Below are 17,137 nucleotides of genomic sequence, written 5' to 3'. Positions count from 1 at the left end.
CCTATATAGTGGTCCCTATATAGTGGTCCCTATATAGTGGTCCCTATATAGTGGTCCTATATCTATAACTCAGCAGTTGTATGTATAGTGGTTCATATATCTATAATTCAACAGTTGTATAGTGGTCTGTATATAGTGGTCCCGATATTTACAACTTGACAGAGCTTTGTTAAATCTTTCCTTCCTCTTGCAGTGGGACATTGGGACTTCAGTACAACCTCCTCCAGCACCATCATCATCATCATCATCAACATCCTCTTCTTCCACAAGCGACAGAATCTGCAGAGGGGCCGTCAGGTTGTCCAGTGGTCTCAGCTTCCTGGGAGTTGAGTATGGCTTCCAGCATGGCTCTGTACAGCTGCACAGAGGAAGGGTCTTCCCTTAGGAGAGAATCCGGGGTCACCCCCCCTCTCAGTTGGCCCACAAGCTGGTGTACCAGAGTTCCCTTGTACAGCCTAGACTCCAATAGGAAAACAACAGAGGGTTGAATTAGCTGTGTTGCTGCTGGGCTAGAAAACAATGTAAAGGAATACCACTGGTCTACTCTAAAGGTTAGAGGTTAGAGGTTAGGGTTGTTTTAGGAAGGGACACCTTACCAGGCACACTGAGGCTCAGGTAGAGGGAGACACAGCAGTTGGTTCAGGTCAAGGCCATCCCTCATGCAACGATTCCATTGGCTAAAGACGTGGGCCACACCCAGGTCTAGACTCATAGCAGGTCTCTGAATCAGCCCTCTCATCCTCTCCAACACTGGTTCCTCCTCTATGAACCCTGATACCCAAGAAGGGGAGGAGTCATTGGCTGCACTTCACGCACTTTATTTATAAATTCCAAGTTGTGTGTGGCTGTGTGTGTGTTTTCATTCATATTCTGGTCCATACCTCTCTGGCTCTTCCTCTGTCTGCAGAGCTCTCCATACACCAGTCCTAGTAGCAGGGCCTGCAGGAGAGGACGGTCTGGTTGGGGATGGGCGTGCCTCAGCCAGTAGTAGGTAACAGCCACAGGAAGTCCCAGTTGAGGTGGGACACCCTTCAAAGTGGACTGGGACACACCAACGGTCCCCAAAAATACCTCAAGCCGCTCAAAATATGGAGTCTAAGAAACAGAACAAGAGAATGAGAATCAATTTCAGAATCAACAGCAGTATGTTTATATTATACTGTGTACTACATCACATGTATACATACCTGATATACTGTATACTACATCACATGTATACATACCTGATATACTGTATACTATATCACATGTATACATACCTGATATACTGTATACTACATCACATGTATACATACCTGATATACTGTATACTATATCACATGTATACATACCTGATATACTGTATACTATATCACATGTATACATACCTGATATTCTGTATACTATATCACATGTATACATACCTGATATACTGTATACTATATCACATGTATACATACCTGATATACTGTATACTACATCACATGTATACATACCTGATATACTGTATACTATATCACATGTATACATACCTGATATACTGTATACTATATCACATGTCTACATACCTGATATACTGTATACTATATCACATGTATACATACCTGATATACTGTATACTATATCACATGTATACATACCTGATATACTGTATACTATATCACATGTCTACATACCTGATATACTGTATACTATATCACATGTATACATACCTGATATACTGTATACTATATCACATGTCTACATACCTGATATACTGTATACTATATCACATGTATACATACCTGATATACTGTATACTATATCACATGTCTACATACCTGATATACTGTATACTATATCACATGTATACATACCTGATATACTGTATACTATATCACATGTATACATACCTGATATACTGTATACTACATCACATGTCGACATACCTGATATACTGTATACTATATCACATGTATACATACCTGATATACTGTATACTATATCACATGTCTACATACCTGATATACTGTATACTATATCACATGTATACATACCTGATATACTGTATACTACATCACATGTATACATACCTGATATACTGTATACTATATCACACGTATACATACCTGATATACTGTATACTATATCACATGTCTACATACCTGATATACTGTATACTATATCACATGTATACATACCTGATATACTGTATACTATATCACATGTCTACATACCTGATATACTGTATACTATATCACATGTATACATACCTGATATACTGTATACTATATCACATGTCTACATACCTGATATACTGTATACTATATCACATGTATACATACCTGATATACTGTATACTATATCACATGTCGACATACCTGATATACTGTATACTATATCACATGTATACATACCTGATATACTGTATACTATATCTCATGTCTACATACCTGATATACTGTATACTATATCACATGTCTACATACCTGATATACTGTATACTATATCACGTCTACATACCTGATATACTGTATACTATATCACATGTATATATAACTTATAACTGTATACTATATCACATGTATATATAATTTATAACTGTATACTATATCACATGTCAACATACCTGATCCAGTGTGTCCAGCTGCAGCTGTTGTGCAGCACTGGGCAGGATGGCTGTAACCATGCTGCTGGTCAGGTTCTTCCCTTCCCTGTCATACTCCTCCACTTTCCCCCCTTCACCCAGCAGCAGCCCGTAGAATACCTGCCGTATGGGCCGAGAGGTGATGTTCCCACTGGGTAAGCTGTGATCTTCCACTTGGATACCCTGTATCACTGGCCTCCGCTGCAGAATGTATATCATGTAGGGGGGAAGTGTCCCCTTCGTCAACGGCAGCAGGGTCCAGTCTGGAAGGACACTCAGATGGTTTGGGAGAAGGCCGGGATCAGGAGCCTCGCCATCATTGAAGAAACGCTCCAGGCATTCGGGTTGAATCTGGTATGTTTCTATGCCCTGAGAGAGGGCCTGGAGGGCAGCATCCATGTTGTTTTCCCCATGACCAATGAGGAGCGGCACATTGTCCAAGGCCTCCTGCTTCTCCTGGAAACTGGCCAGCCATTTCAGCAACTTGTTTAAAAAGACAACCCCTTCCCAAGCACAAAAAATCAACACACATATATATATATATATAAAATAAAGCAGGCATTGGTGGCGCTACAAAGTATTAACTTAAGGGGGCTGAATATTTTTGCACGCCCAATTTTTCAGTTTTTGAATTGTTAAAAAAGTTTGAAATATCCAATAAATGTCGTTCCACTTCATGATTGTGTCCCACTTGTTGTTGATTCTTCACAAAAAAATACAGTTTTATATCTTTATGTTTGAAGCCTGAAATGTGGCAAAAGGTCGCAAAGTTCAAGGGGGCCGAATACTTTCGCAAGGCACTGTATATATATAAAATAAAGCAGGTATTGAATATCCCTTTGAGCATCAATTACACCAGTTATTAATTACACTTCGGATGGTGTATCAATACACCCAGTTACTACAAAGATAAAGGTATCCTTCCTAACTCAGTTGCCAGAGAGGAAGGAAACCGCTCAGGGATTTCACCTTGAGGTCAATGGTGACGATAATGGCTGTGATAGGAGAAAACTGAGGATCAACAACATTGTAGTTATTCCACAATAGTAACCTAATTGACAGAGTGAAAAGAAGGAAGCCTGTACAGCAGGGATCTCCAACCTTTTCTAGCATGACAGCTACATAAAGAAAATGGATTGTCACGAGCTACTCATTTTTTTAAATAGCCTTCAAATCGTCAAATTCTTCTCCTCTCCTCAACCCCTGCAACTCTTCCCCTGTTCCTTGTACAAGAGATGTGTTTTCTGGTCAAATATAGTGTTATAATATATATATATATATAATATTATGGGGTATTGTGATGTCATTATGGGGTATTGTGATGTCATTATGGGGTATTGTGGTATTGTTATAATATATATAATATAGTGTTTATAATAGTCAAATAACAACTCTAAGGGGGCCCTATAAAATGTTATTTTGAATTATTCCAAATTCTGTTTTTTACTCTCAATATTACAATTATTCAGAGAGAAAAAAAACGGAAATTGATGTTCTGAGTCCAACAAATGTTAAAAAAAAACTGTAATTCCCCTTTAATTGTACATCTAGCAGGAGAGGAATGTATTGGTTAGCAATGTTTCTGCTGTTAGGCCTACTGCTGCAGCACATCATGGCACAGGCTGCTAAACAATGGCCTCCTAATTTATGCAAATGATATACACTACCGTTCAAAAGTTTGGGGTCACTTAGAAATGTCCTTGTTTTTGAAAGAAAAACATAAAATTGATCAGAAATACAGTGTAGAAAATGTTAATGTTGTAAATGACTATAGGAGCTGGAAACGGAAGATTTGTTATGGAATATCTACGTAGGCGTACAGAGGCCCATTATCAGCAACCATCACTCCTGTGTTCCAATGGCACGTTGTGTTAGCTAATCCAAGTTTATCATTTTAAAAGGCTAATTGATCATTAGAAAACCCTTTCGCCATTATGTTAGAAGAGTTGAAAACTGTTGTACTGATTAAAGAAATAATAAAACTGGCTTTCTTTAGACTAGTTGAGTATCTGGAGCATCAGCATTTGTGGGTTCGATTACAGGCTCAAAATGGCCAGAAACTCGTCCGTCTATTCTGGTTCTGAGAAATGAAGACTATTCCATGCGAGAAATTGCCAAGAAACTGAAGATCTCGTACAACGCTGTGTACTACTCCCTTCACAGAACAGCGCAAACTGTCTCTAACCAAAATAAAAAGAGGAGTGGGAGGCCCCGGTGCACAACTGAGCAAGAGGACAAATACATTAGAGAGTCTAGTTTGAGAAACAGAAGGCTCACAAGTCCTCAACTGGAAGCTTAATTAAATAGTACCCTTCAACCACGTCAACAGTGAAGAGGCGACTCCGGGATGCTGACCTTCTAGGCATTTCACTGTAAGGTCTACACATGTTGTATTCGGCACATGTGACTAATACATTTGATTTAAGTCAAGGTCAGAATATGCCGTAGACACACCTTAAATGATTTGATCTCCACAACGAATTACATTATCATGTTGTCATAAATTGAAACATTGTCATGTTTAAATTCATGGTAAGACAACAAAAAGAGAGAATAGTACATGAAAAAGGGAATTATGTTCCATTGACACGCGCTTAACTTGGGTCTTAATCGGCCCTCATTAGGAGGAATGTATTATATAAAACGTTTTCTATTCCATCTGACTTGGAAATGAAACCTCTTAACAGACAAGCTGCTGCACACAATTGGTAAAAACTTGTTGGGTTGGTTGGTGTCTGGATCTGGAGCCCAAACTGGTTGAGTTGGTTGGTAAGGGCAGGTATAAGCTACGGACAATGAACACAATCACATTTTATCAATGGAAATGTGAATGCACAGAAATACCGTCACGAGATTCCAAGGCCCTTTGTCATGCCATTCATCCAAATTATGTTTCAGCCACAAGTATCAAGGATCTGTACACATTGTGTGTGTATGTGCGTGTGCGTGCGCATGCGTGTGAGAGAGAGAGAGAGAGAGAGAGAGAGAGAAAGAGAGAGAGAGAGAGAGAGAGAGAGAGAGAGAGAGAGAGAGAGAGAGAGAGAGAGAGAGACAGAGAGAGAGAGAGAGAGAGAGAGAGAGAGAGAGAGAGAGAGAGAGAGAGAGAGAGAGAGAAAGAGAAGAGAGAGAGAGAGAGAGAGAGAGAGAGAGAGAGAGAGAGAGAGAGAGAGAGAGAGAGAGAGAGAGAGAGAGAGAGAGAGAGAGAGAGAGAGAGAGAGAGAGAGAGAGAGAGAGAGAGAGAGAGAGAGAGAGAGAGAGAGAGAGAGAGAGAGAGAGAGAGAGAGAGAGAGAGAGAGAGAGAGAGAGAGAGAGAGAGAGAGAGAGAGAGAGAGAGAGAGAGAGAGAGAGAGAGAGAGAGAGAGAGAGAGAGAGAGAGAGAGAGAGAGAGAGAGAGAGAGAGAGAGAGAGAGAGAGAGACAGAGAGAGAGAGAGAGAGAGAGAGAGAGAGAGAGAGAGAGAGAGAGAGAGACAGAGAGAGAGAGAGAGAGAGAGAGACAGAGAGAGAGAGAGAGAGAGAGAGAGAGAGAGACAGAGAGAGAGAGAGAGAGAGAGAGAGAGAGAGAGAGAGAGATTTCATATGGTAAAGTCCACTATGTTGTGAGCTGCTGCTTGCATTTGACCAGTTGTCTCAGATAAACAGAATGAATGTCAGTGGTCTGTTTTCTGATTTCAGTCACAACCAGTCAAATGTTTTAGAACACCTACTCACTCAAGTGTTTTTCTTTATTTTTTTTACAATGTTCTACATTGTAGAATAATAGTGAAGACATCAAAACTATGAAATAACACGTATGGAATCAGTAACCAAACAAGGGTTAAACAAATCAAAATATATTTTATATTTGAGATTCTTCAAATAGCCAACCTTTGCCTTGACGACAGCTACAATATTATTGTAGCGATCCTTGAGCCACCTAACAATTCCCACCAAGTGGGTTAACCCTGTTGGCACAACACGTAGGGTGTTGCCTTTCACGTCATCTACCTGGGTTCGCACCACCATTCAATACAGTATTTTATATATAAATATTATTATTTGTTATTAATTAACTAGGCAAGTCAGTTCAGACCTAATTCTTTTTTACAATTTTTTACAATGACGCCCTAAGAACAGTGGGTTAACTGCGTTGTTCAGGGGCAGAACGACAGATTTTTACCATGTCAGCTCGGGAATTCGATCTAGCAACCTTTCGGTTACTTGCCCAACGCTCTAATCACTAGGCTACCTGCCGTCCCTACACTCTAACCACTAGGCTACCTGCCGTCCCTACACTCTAACCACTAGACGACCTGCCGTCCCTACACTCTAACCACTAGACGACCTGCCGCCAAAAATGCATCTGTAGTAGTTATGTTTACTTCGGTATACGCGTAATATGTTCAAACTTACTTGGCTTTCGTTTGGGTTCCATCGGCGAGTTGTCTTTCCACCTGATGGGAAAGCCCATCTTATCCAAGTTGACATAGTCATTTCCTGCGATGGCACCGAAGACTGGGAGAAGCTGTCTGTTGATGTTGAAGTGTCTGCAGAAGCTTGTTGTGGTGTACAGCTTGCAGGGGATGTCATTTTGCACTGACGCGTTCTGCCACTGAAAATGGGACATGGGAAGAAATCCAGCTTGGATGTCAAAAATATAAAAGTCATTGTCATTGGACAGGACCGGACAGTTCCACCTTTGAGCCAGTGAGGCTATTTCTTGGTCTGCCTCAGAAAGGGCCTGTGCGAACGGGACCCCTAAGCTGGAAAGGACCTCTTTAAAGACTTGTCTGGCAAGGGTTGGTATTAACCTGGCCCCTTGAAGCCCCTTGAAGCCCCTCGAAGCCCCTCGAAGCTCCTCAAAGCCCATTGAAGCCCCTCGAAGCCCCTTGGACAACATGTTGGCTGTGTCGATCTTTGATTCAGCTCGTTTTCTGAGAGTTTCAAACTTTTTGTCGGTGGGGTCGGAGCCTCCGTCTATAATCACATAAGGTTCAATGCCGCAATCTCTCAGCGCCTTGAAGAACTTGCAGACCTGGTCCTCAAAATCCCCTCCATGCTGCTGATCCACACTTGAGTTAAAATAAAGAAAGTGGAATATATTACTACCATCTATGACCACCTTGCTGTTTCTGAAATGACCATCTTTTAAAAGTGTTCCACACTGATCTATGAAGCTGGTCAAACCCTGGATACCCATGATGAGCTTCTTCTAGGATATGATGTCTTTGTAAGTGAAGAGTCACAATGGAAGATCACAGGACTATTTATAGCATCGTCACAATGGAAGGACTTAAGTTTCCCTTTCAATACGTCATCTCCCTAATCTCTGTATGGTCACTTGCTGAGCAGGTCTAGACTAGTTTATGGGGAATCCAATATGATGGTGGTGGTGTGGGCTACCATGGTGGTGGTGGTGTGGGCTACCATGGTGGTGGTGTGGACTACCATGGTGGTGGTGGTGTGGGCTACCATGGTGGTGGTGGTGTGGGCTACCATGGTGGTGGTTGTGTGGGCTACCATGGTGGTGGTGGTGTGGACTACCATGGTGGTGGTGGTGTGGACTACCATGGTGGTGGTGTGGACTACCATGGTGGTGGTGGTGTGGGCTACCATGGTGGTGGTGTGGACTACCATGGTGGTGGTGTGGACTACCATGGTGGTGGTGTGGACTACCATGGTGGTGGTGGTGTGGACTACCATGGTGGTGGTGTGGACTACCATGGTGGTGGTGTGGACTACCATGGTGGTGGTGTGGACTACCATGGTGGTGGTGTGGACTACCATGGTGGTGGTGTGGACTACCATGGTGGTGGTTGTGTGGACTACCATGGTGGTGGTGGTGTGGACTACCATGGTGGTGGAGTGGACTACCATGGTGGTGGTGTGGACTACCATGGTGGTGGTGGTGTGGACTACCATGGTGGTGGTGTGGACTACCATGGTGGTGGTGTGGACTACCATGGTGGTGGTGTGGACTACCATGGTGGTGGTGGTGTGGACTACCATGGTGGTGGTGTGGACTACCATGGTGGTGGTGTGGACTACCGTGGTGGTGGTGTGGGCTACCATGGTGGTGGTTGTGTGGACTACCATGGTGGTGGTGGTGTGGACTACCATGGTGGTGGTGGTGTGGACTACCATGGTGGTGGTTGTGTGGACTACCATGGTGGTGGTGGTGTGGACTACCATGGTGGTGGTGTGGACTACCGTGGTGGTGGTGTGGACTACCATGGTGGTGGTGTGGACTACCGTGGTGGTGGTGTGGGCTACCATGGTGGTGGTTGTGTGGACTACCATGGTGGTGGTGGTGTGGACTACCATGGTGGTGGTGGTGTGGACTACCATGGTGGTGGTTGTGTGGACTACCATGGTGGTGGTGTGGGCTACCATGGTGGTGGTGGTGTGGGCTACCATGGTGGTGGTGTGGACTACCATGGTGGTGGTGTGGACTACCATGGTGGTGGTGGTGTGGACTACCATGGTGGTGGTGGTGTGGACTACCATGGTGGTGGTGTGGGCTACCATGGTGGTGGTGGTGTGGACTACCATGGTGGTGGTGTGGACTACCATGGTGGTGGTTGTGTGGACTATCATGGTGGTGGTGGTGGTGTGGACTACCATGGTGGTGGTGTGGACTACCATGGTGGTGGTGGTGTGGACTACCATGGTGGTGGTGTGGGCTACCATGATGGTGGAGGTGTGGACTACCATGGTGGTGGTGTGGACTACCATGGTGGTGGTTGTGTGGACTATCATGGTGGTGGTGGTGGTGTGGACTACCATGGTGGTGGTGTGGACTACCATGGTGGTGGTGGTGTGGACTACCATGGTGGTGGTGTGGACTACCATGGTGGTGGTGGTGTGGACTACCATGGTGGTGGTGGTGGTGTGGACTACCATGGTGGTGGTGTGGACTACCATGGTGGTGATGGTGGTGTGGACTACCATGGTGGTGGTGGTGTGGACTACCATGGTGGTGGTGGTGTGGACTACCATGGTGGTGATGGTGGTGTGGACTACCATGGTGGTGGTGGTGTGGACTACCATGGTGGTGATGGTGGTGTGGACTACCATGGTGGTGGTGGTGTGGACTACCATGGTGGTGGTGGTGTGGACTACCATGGTGGTGGTGGTGGTGTGGACTACCATGGTGGTGGTGGTGTGGACTACCATGGTGGTGATGGTGGTGTGGACTACCATGGTGGTGGTGGTGTGGACTACCATGGTGGTGGTGGTGTGGACTACCATGGTGGTGATGGTGGTGTGGACTACCATGGTGGTGGTGGTGTGGACTACCATGGTGGTGGTGGTGTGGACTACCATGGTGGTGATGGTGGTGTGGACTACCATGGTGGTGGTGGTGGTGTGGACTACCATGGTGGTGGTGGTGTGGACTACCATGGTGGTGGTGTGGACTACCATGGTGGTGGTGTGGACTACCATGGTGGTGGTGTGGACTACCATGGTGGTGGTGGTGTGGACTACCATGGTGGTGATGGTGGTGTGGACTACCATGGTGGTGGTGGTGGTGGTGTGGGCTACCATGGTGGTGGTGGTGTGGACTACCATGGTGGTGGTGGTGGTGGTGTGGACTACCATGGTGGTGGTGGTGTGGACTACCATGGTGGTGGTGGTGGTGTGGACTACCATGGTGGTGGTGGTGTGGACTACCATGGTGGTGGTGGTGTGGACTACCATGGTGGTGATGTGGGCTACCATGGTGGTGGTGTTGTGGGCTACCATGGTGGTGGTGGTGTGGGCTACCGTGGTGGTGGTGGTGTGGGCTACCATGGTGGTGGTGTGGGACTACCATGGTGGTGATGTGGGCTACCGTGGTGGTGGTGTGGACTACCGTGGTGGTGTGGGCTACCATGGTGGTGGGTGTGGTCTGGTCAAATCCTTGATGTACATTCTGTAAAACTTTAATAAAATATACACCATTTTTTTAAATACATGTGGACATGGACTGAAGAGTTTCAGTCACATGACAATCTACATCATCATTACAATGGATGGGTTTCTCTTTGGTTAAGTTTCTCTTTCCGAAAACCTAACAGGGAAACGCCCTGGAAGAGGAATGTATTATGGAAACACTGGTCATCACATGATCACTTAGACACTGTCAGGTAACTGACTTACCTTGTCTAGTTTTCTGTTGCATCTTATTTGTGAATGAAACCTCCGCAACTGATAAACTGCTACACACTATTTTAAAACATGTGGGGGTTGGTTGACAAAGGCCTGTATTTAGTTTAGATGGTGGTGGTGGTGTGGGCTACCATGCTGGTGGTGGTGGTGTGGGCTACCATGCTGGTGGTGGTGGTGTGGGCTACGATGGTGGTGGTGGTGGTGGTGTGGGCTACCATGGTAGTGGTGGTGGTGGTGTGGGCTGCCATGGTGGTGGTGGTGGTGGTGTGGGCTACGATGGTGGTGGTGGTGGTGGTGTGGGCTACCATGGTAGTGGTGGTGGTGGTGTGGGCTGCCATGGTGGTGGTGGTGGTGGTGTGGGCTGCCATGGTGGTGGTGGTGGTGTGGGCTACGATGGTGGTGGTGGTGGTGGTGTGGGCTGCCATGGTGGTGGTGGTGGAGTGGGCTGCCATGGTGGTGGTGGTGGTGTGGGCTACCATGGTAGTGGTGGTGGTGTGGGCTACCATGGTGGTGGTGGTGGTGGTGTGGGCTGCCATGGTGGTGGTGGTGGTGTGGGCTACGATGGTGGTGGTGGTGGTGGTGTGGGCTACCATGGTGGTGGTGGTGGAGTGGGCTGCCATGGTGGTGGTGGTGGTGTGGGCTACCATGGTGGTGGTGGTGGTGTGGGCTGCCATGGTGGTGGTGGTGGAGTGGGCTGCCATGGTGGTGGTGGTGGTGTGGGCTACGATGGTGGTGGTGGTGGTGGTGTGGGCTACCATGGTGGTGGTGGTGGAGTGGGCTGCCATGGTGGTGGTGGTGGTGTGGGCTACGATGGTGGTGGTGGTGGTGGAGTGGGCTGCCATGGTGGTGGTGGTGGTGTGGGCTACCATGGTAGTGGTGGTGGTGTGGGCTACCATGGTAGTGGTGGTGGTGTGGGCTACCATGGTAGTGGTGGTGGTGGAGTGGGCTGCCATGGTGGTGGTGGTGGTGTGGGCTACCGTGGTAGTGGTGGTGGTGTGGGCTACCATGGTAGTGGTGGTGGTGTGGGCTACCATGGTGGTGGTGGTGGTGGTGTGGGCTACGATGGTGGTGGTGGTGGTGGTGTGGGCTGCCATGGTGGTGATGGTGGTGTGGGCTGCCATGGTGGTGGTGGTGGTGTGGGCTACCATGGTAGTGGTGGTGGTGTGGGCTACCATGGTAGTGGTGGTGGTGGAGTGGGCTGCCATGGTGGTGGTGGTGGTGTGGGCTACCATGGTAGTGGTGGTGGTGTGGGCTACCATGGTAGTGGTGGTGGTGTGGGCTACCATGGTAGTGGTGGTGGTGTGGGCTACCATGGTAGTGGTGGTGGTGGAGTGGGCTGCCATGGTGGTGGTGGTGGTGGTGTGCTACCATGGTAGTGGTGGTGGTGTGGGCTACCATGGTAGTGGTGGTGGTGTGGGCTACCATGGTGGTGGTCGTGTGGGCTAACGTTGTGGTGGTTGTGGTGTGAGCTACCATGGTGTTGGTGGTGTGGGCTACCATGTTGGTGGAGGTGGTGTGGGCTACCATGGTGGTGGTGGTGGTGTGGGCTACCATGGTGGTGGTGATGGTGTGGGCTACCATGGGAGTGGTGGTGGTGGTGGTGGTGTGGGCTACCATGGTAGTGGTGGTGGTGTGGGCTACCATGGTAGTGGTGGTGGTGCGGGCTACCATGGTGGTGTGGGCTACCATGGTGGTGGTCGTGTGGGCTACCGTGGTGGTGGTGGTGTGGGCTACCGTGGTGGTGGTTGTGGTGTGGGCTACCATGGTGGTGGAGGTGTGGGCTACCGTGGTGGTGGTGGTGTGGGCTACCGTGGTGGTGGTTGTGGTGTGGGCTACCATGGTGGTGGAGGTGTGGGCTACCGTGGTGGTGGTGGTGTGGGCTACCATGGTGGTGGGGGTGTGGGCTACCGTGGTGGTGGTGGTGTGGGCTACCGTGGTGGTGGTGGTGTGGGCTACCATGTTGGTGGAGGTGGTGTGGGCTACCATGGTGGTGGTTGTGTGGACTACCATGGTGGTGGTGGTGTGGACTACCATGGTGGTGGTGTGGACTACCGTGGTGGTGGTGTGGACTACCATGGTGGTGGTGTGGACTACCGTGGTGGTGGTGTGGGCTACCATGGTGGTGGTTGTGTGGACTACCATGGTGGTGGTGGTGTGGACTACCATGGTGGTGGTGGTGTGGACTACCATGGTGGTGGTTGTGTGGACTACCATGGTGGTGGTGTGGGCTACCATGGTGGTGGTGGTGTGGGCTACCATGGTGGTGGTGTGGACTACCATGGTGGTGGTGTGGACTACCATGGTGGTGGTGGTGGTGTGGACTACCATGGTGGTGGTGTGGACTACCATGGTGGTGGTGGTGTGGACTACCATGGTGGTGGTGTGGGCTACCATGGTGGTGGTGGTGTGGACTACCATGGTGGTGGTGTGGACTACCATGGTGGTGGTTGTGTGGACTATCATGGTGGTGGTGGTGGTGTGGACTACCATGGTGGTGGTGTGGACTACCATGGTGGTGGTGGTGTGGACTACCATGGTGGTGGTGTGGGCTACCATGATGGTGGTGGTGTGGACTACCATGGTGGTGGTGTGGACTACCATGGTGGTGGTTGTGTGGACTATCATGGTGGTGGTGGTGGTGTGGACTACCATGGTGGTGGTGTGGACTACCATGGTGGTGGTGGTGTGGACTACCATGGTGGTGGTGTGGACTACCATGGTGGTGGTGGTGTGGACTACCATGGTGGTGGTGGTGGTGTGGACTACCATGGTGGTGGTGTGGACTACCATGGTGGTGGTGGTGTGGACTACCATGGTGGTGGTGGTGTGGACTACCATGGTGGTGATGGTGGTGTGGACTACCATGGTGGTGGTGGTGTGGACTACCATGGTGGTGATGGTGGTGTGGACTACCATGGTGGTGGTGGTGTGGACTACCATGGTGGTGGTGGTGTGGACTACCATGGTGGTGGTGGTGGTGTGGACTACCATGGTGGTGGTGGTGTGGACTACCATGGTGGTGATGGTGGTGTGGACTACCATGGTGGTGGTGGTGTGGACTACCATGGTGGTGGTGGTGTGGACTACCATGGTGGTGATGGTGGTGTGGACTACCATGGTGGTGGTGGTATGGACTACCATGGTGGTGATGGTGGTGTGGACTACCATGGTGGTGGTGGTGGTGTGGACTACCATGGTGGTGGTGGTGTGGACTACCATGGTGGTGGTGTGGACTACCATGGTGGTGGTGTGGACTACCATGGTGGTGGTGGTGTGGACTACCATGGTGGTGATGGTGGTGTGGACTACCATGGTGGTGGTGGTGGTGGTGTGGGCTACCATGGTGGTGGTGGTGTGGACTACCATGGTGGTGGTGGTGGTGGTGTGGACTACCATGGTGGTGGTGGTGTGGACTACCATGGTGGTGGTGGTGGTGTGGACTACCATGGTGGTGGTGGTGTGGACTACCATGGTGGTGGTGGTGTGGACTACCATGGTGGTGATGTGGGCTACCATGGTGGTGGTGTTGTGGGCTACCATGGTGGTGGTGGTGTGGGCTACCGTGGTGGTGGTGGTGTGGGCTACCATGGTGGTGGTGTGGGCTACCATGGTGGTGATGTGGGCTACCGTGGTGGTGGTGTGGACTACCGTGGTGGTGTGGGCTACCATGGTGGTGGGTGTGGTCTGGTCAAATCCTTGATGTACATTCTGTAAAACTTTAATAAAATATACACCATTTTTTTAAATACATGTGGACATGGACTGAAGAGTTTCAGTCACATGACAATCTACATCATCATTACAATGGATGGGTTTCTCTTTGGTTAAGTTTCTCTTTCCGAAAACCTAACAGGCAAACGCCCTGGAAGAGGAATGTATTATGGAAACACTGGTCATCACATGATCACTTAGACACTGTCAGGTAACTGACTTACCTTGTCTAGTTTTCTGTTGCATCTTATTTGTGAATGAAACCTCCGCAACTGATAAACTGCTACACACTATTTTAAAACATGTGGGGGTTGGTTGACAAAGGCCTGTATTTAGTTTAGATGGTGGTGGTGGTGTGGGCTACCATGCTGGTGGTGGTGGTGGTGTGGGCTACCATGGTGGTGGTGGTGGTGTGGGCTACCATGGTGGTGGTGGTGGTGTGGGCTACCATGGTGGTGGTGGTGGTGGTGTGGGCTGCCATGGTGGTGGTGGTGGTGTGGAATACCATGGTAGTGGTGGTGGTGTGGGCTACGATGGTGGTGGTGGTGGTGGTGTGGGCTGCCATGGTGGTGGTGGTGGAGTGGGCTGCCATGGTGGTGGTGGTGGTGTGGGCTACCATGGTAGTGGTGGTGGTGTGGGCTACCATGGTAGTGGTGGTGGTGTGGGCTACCATGGTAGTGGTGGTGGTGGAGTGGGCTGCCATGGTGGTGGTGGTGGTGTGGGCTACCATGGTAGTGGTGGTGGTGTGGGCTACCATGGTAGTGGTGGTGGTGTGGGCTACCATGGTAGTGGTGGTGGTGTGGGCTACCATGGTAGTGGTGGTGGTGGAGTGGGCTGCCATGGTGGTGGTGGTGGTGTGGGCTACCATGGTAGTGGTGGTGGTGTGGGCTACCATGGTAGTGGTGGTGGTGTGGGCTACCATGGTGGTGGTCGTGTGGGCTAACGTTGTGGTGGTTGTGGTGTGAGCTACCATGGTGTTGGTGGTGTGGGCTACCATGTTGGTGGAGGTGGTGTGGGCTACCATGGTGGTGGTGGTGGTGTGGGCTACCATGGTGGTGGTGATGGTGTGGGCTACCATGGGAGTGGTGGTGGTGGTGGTGGTGTGGGCTACCATGGTAGTGGTGGTGGTGTGGGCTACCATGGTAGTGGTGGTGGTGCGGGCTACCATGGTGGTGTGGGCTACCATGGTGGTGGTGGTGGTGGTGGTGGTGTGGGCTACCATGGGTGTGGTGGTGGAGGTGTGGGCTACCGTGGTGGTGGTGGTGTGGGCTACCGTGGTGGTGGTTGTGGTGTGGGCTACCATGGTGGTGGAGGTGTGGGCTACCGTGGTGGTGGTGGTGTGGGCTACCATGGTGGTGGGGTGTGGGCTACCGTGGTGGTGGTGGTGTGGGCTACCGTGGTGGTGGTGGTGTGGGCTACCATGTTGGTGGAGGTGGTGTCGGCTATCGTGGTGGTGGTGGTGTGGGCTACCATGGTGGTGGTCGTGTGGGCTACCGTTGTGGTGGTGGTGTGGGATACCGTGGTGGCGGTTGTGGTGTGGGCTACCATGGTGGTGGTGGTGTGGGCTACCGTGGTGGTGGTGGTGTGGGCTACCATGTTGGTGGAGGTGGTGTGGGCTACCATGGTGGTGGTGGTGTGGGCTACCATGGTGGTGGTCGTGTGGGCTACCGTTGTGGTGGTGGTGTGGACTACCATGGTGGTGGTGGTGTGGACTACCATGGTGGTGATGGTGGTGTGGACTACCATGGTGGTGGTGGTGGTGTGGGCTACCATGGTAGTGGTGGTGGTGTGGGCTACCATGGTAGTGGTGGTGGTGTGGGCTACCATGGTGGTGGTGTGTGGGCTAACGTTGTGGTGGTTGTGGTGTGAGCTACCATGGTGTTGGTGGTGTGGGCTACCATGTTGGTGGAGGTGGTGTGGGCTGCCATGGTGGTGGTGGTGGTGTGGGCTACCATGGTGTGGTGGTGGTGTGGGCTACCATGGTAGTGGTGGTGGTGTGGGCTACCATGGTAGTGGTGGTGGTGGAGTGGGCTGCCATGGTGGTGGTGGTGGTGTGGGTAGTGGTGGTGGTGTGGGCTACCATGGTGGGTGGTGGTGTGGGCTACCATGGTGTGGTGGTGGTGTGGGCTACCATGGTGGTGGTGGTGGAGTGGGCTGCCATGGTGGTGGTGGTGGTGTGGGCCATGGTGGTGGTGGTGTGGGCTACCATGGTAGTGGTGGTGGTGTGGCTACCATGGTGGTGGTCGTGTGGGCTAACGTTGTGGTGGTTGTGGTGTGAGCTACCATGGTGTTGGTGGTGTGGGCTACCATGTTGGTGGAGGTGGTGTGGGCTACCATGGTGGTGGTGGTGGTGTGGGCTACCATGGTGGTGGTGATGGTGTGGGCCCATGGGAGTGGTGGTGGTGGTGGTGGGGGCTACCATGGTGTGGTGGTGGTGTGGGCTACCATGGTAGTGGTGGTGGTGCGGGCTACCATGGTGGTGGGGCTACCATGGTGGTGGTCGTGTGGGCTACCGTGGTGGTGGTGGTGTGGGCTACCGTGGTGGTGGTGTGGTGTGGGCTACCATGGTGGTGGAGGTGTGGGCTACCGTGGTGGTGGTGGTGTGGGCTACCGTGGTGGTGGTTGTGGTGTGGGCTACCATGGTGGTGGAGGTGTGGGCTACCGTGGTGGTGGTGGTGTGGCTACCATGGTGG

General features: G+C 50.3%; 1 protein-coding gene across 1 annotated transcript; it reads right to left on the bottom strand.

Moving 5' to 3' along the window:
• Positions 1-6: 6 nt before the first annotated feature.
• LOC118382786 (protein asteroid homolog 1-like) lies at positions 7-7,807 on the bottom strand. The gene is made up of 5 exons (XM_052511245.1): positions 6,996-7,807; positions 2,588-3,108; positions 882-1,095; positions 597-771; positions 7-455 (listed from the first exon to the last, which is right to left on the bottom strand). Exons 1-5 carry the CDS (start codon positions 7,780-7,782, stop codon positions 248-250), a joined length of 1,905 nt encoding a protein of 634 aa, XP_052367205.1. The 5' UTR covers positions 7,783-7,807; the 3' UTR covers positions 7-247.
• Positions 7,808-17,137: the final 9,330 nt, after the last annotated feature.

This window comes from Oncorhynchus keta, unplaced genomic scaffold (assembly GCF_023373465.1).
Source record: "Oncorhynchus keta strain PuntledgeMale-10-30-2019 unplaced genomic scaffold, Oket_V2 Un_contig_6557_pilon_pilon, whole genome shotgun sequence".
Classification (NCBI taxonomy): domain Eukaryota; kingdom Metazoa; phylum Chordata; class Actinopteri; order Salmoniformes; family Salmonidae; genus Oncorhynchus; species Oncorhynchus keta.
Note: the sequence above shows the minus strand (reverse complement) of the source record. Positions and strands in the feature narration are given on the sequence as shown.

Bases quoted from the DNA above. Each gene is read 5' to 3' on its own strand.
- LOC118382786 (XM_052511245.1), bottom strand. From the start codon at position 7,782: ATGGGTATCCAGGGTTTGACCAGCTTCATAGATCAGTGTGGAACACTT. The intron at 3,109-6,995 runs GTAAGTTTGAAC...GTGCTTGGGAAG, and splicing joins GGAACCCAAACGAAAGCCAA to GGGTTGTCTTTTTAAACAAG. The intron at 1,096-2,587 runs GTATGTTGACAT...TCTGTTTCTTAG, and splicing joins AGCTGGACACACTGGATCAG to ACTCCATATTTTGAGCGGCT.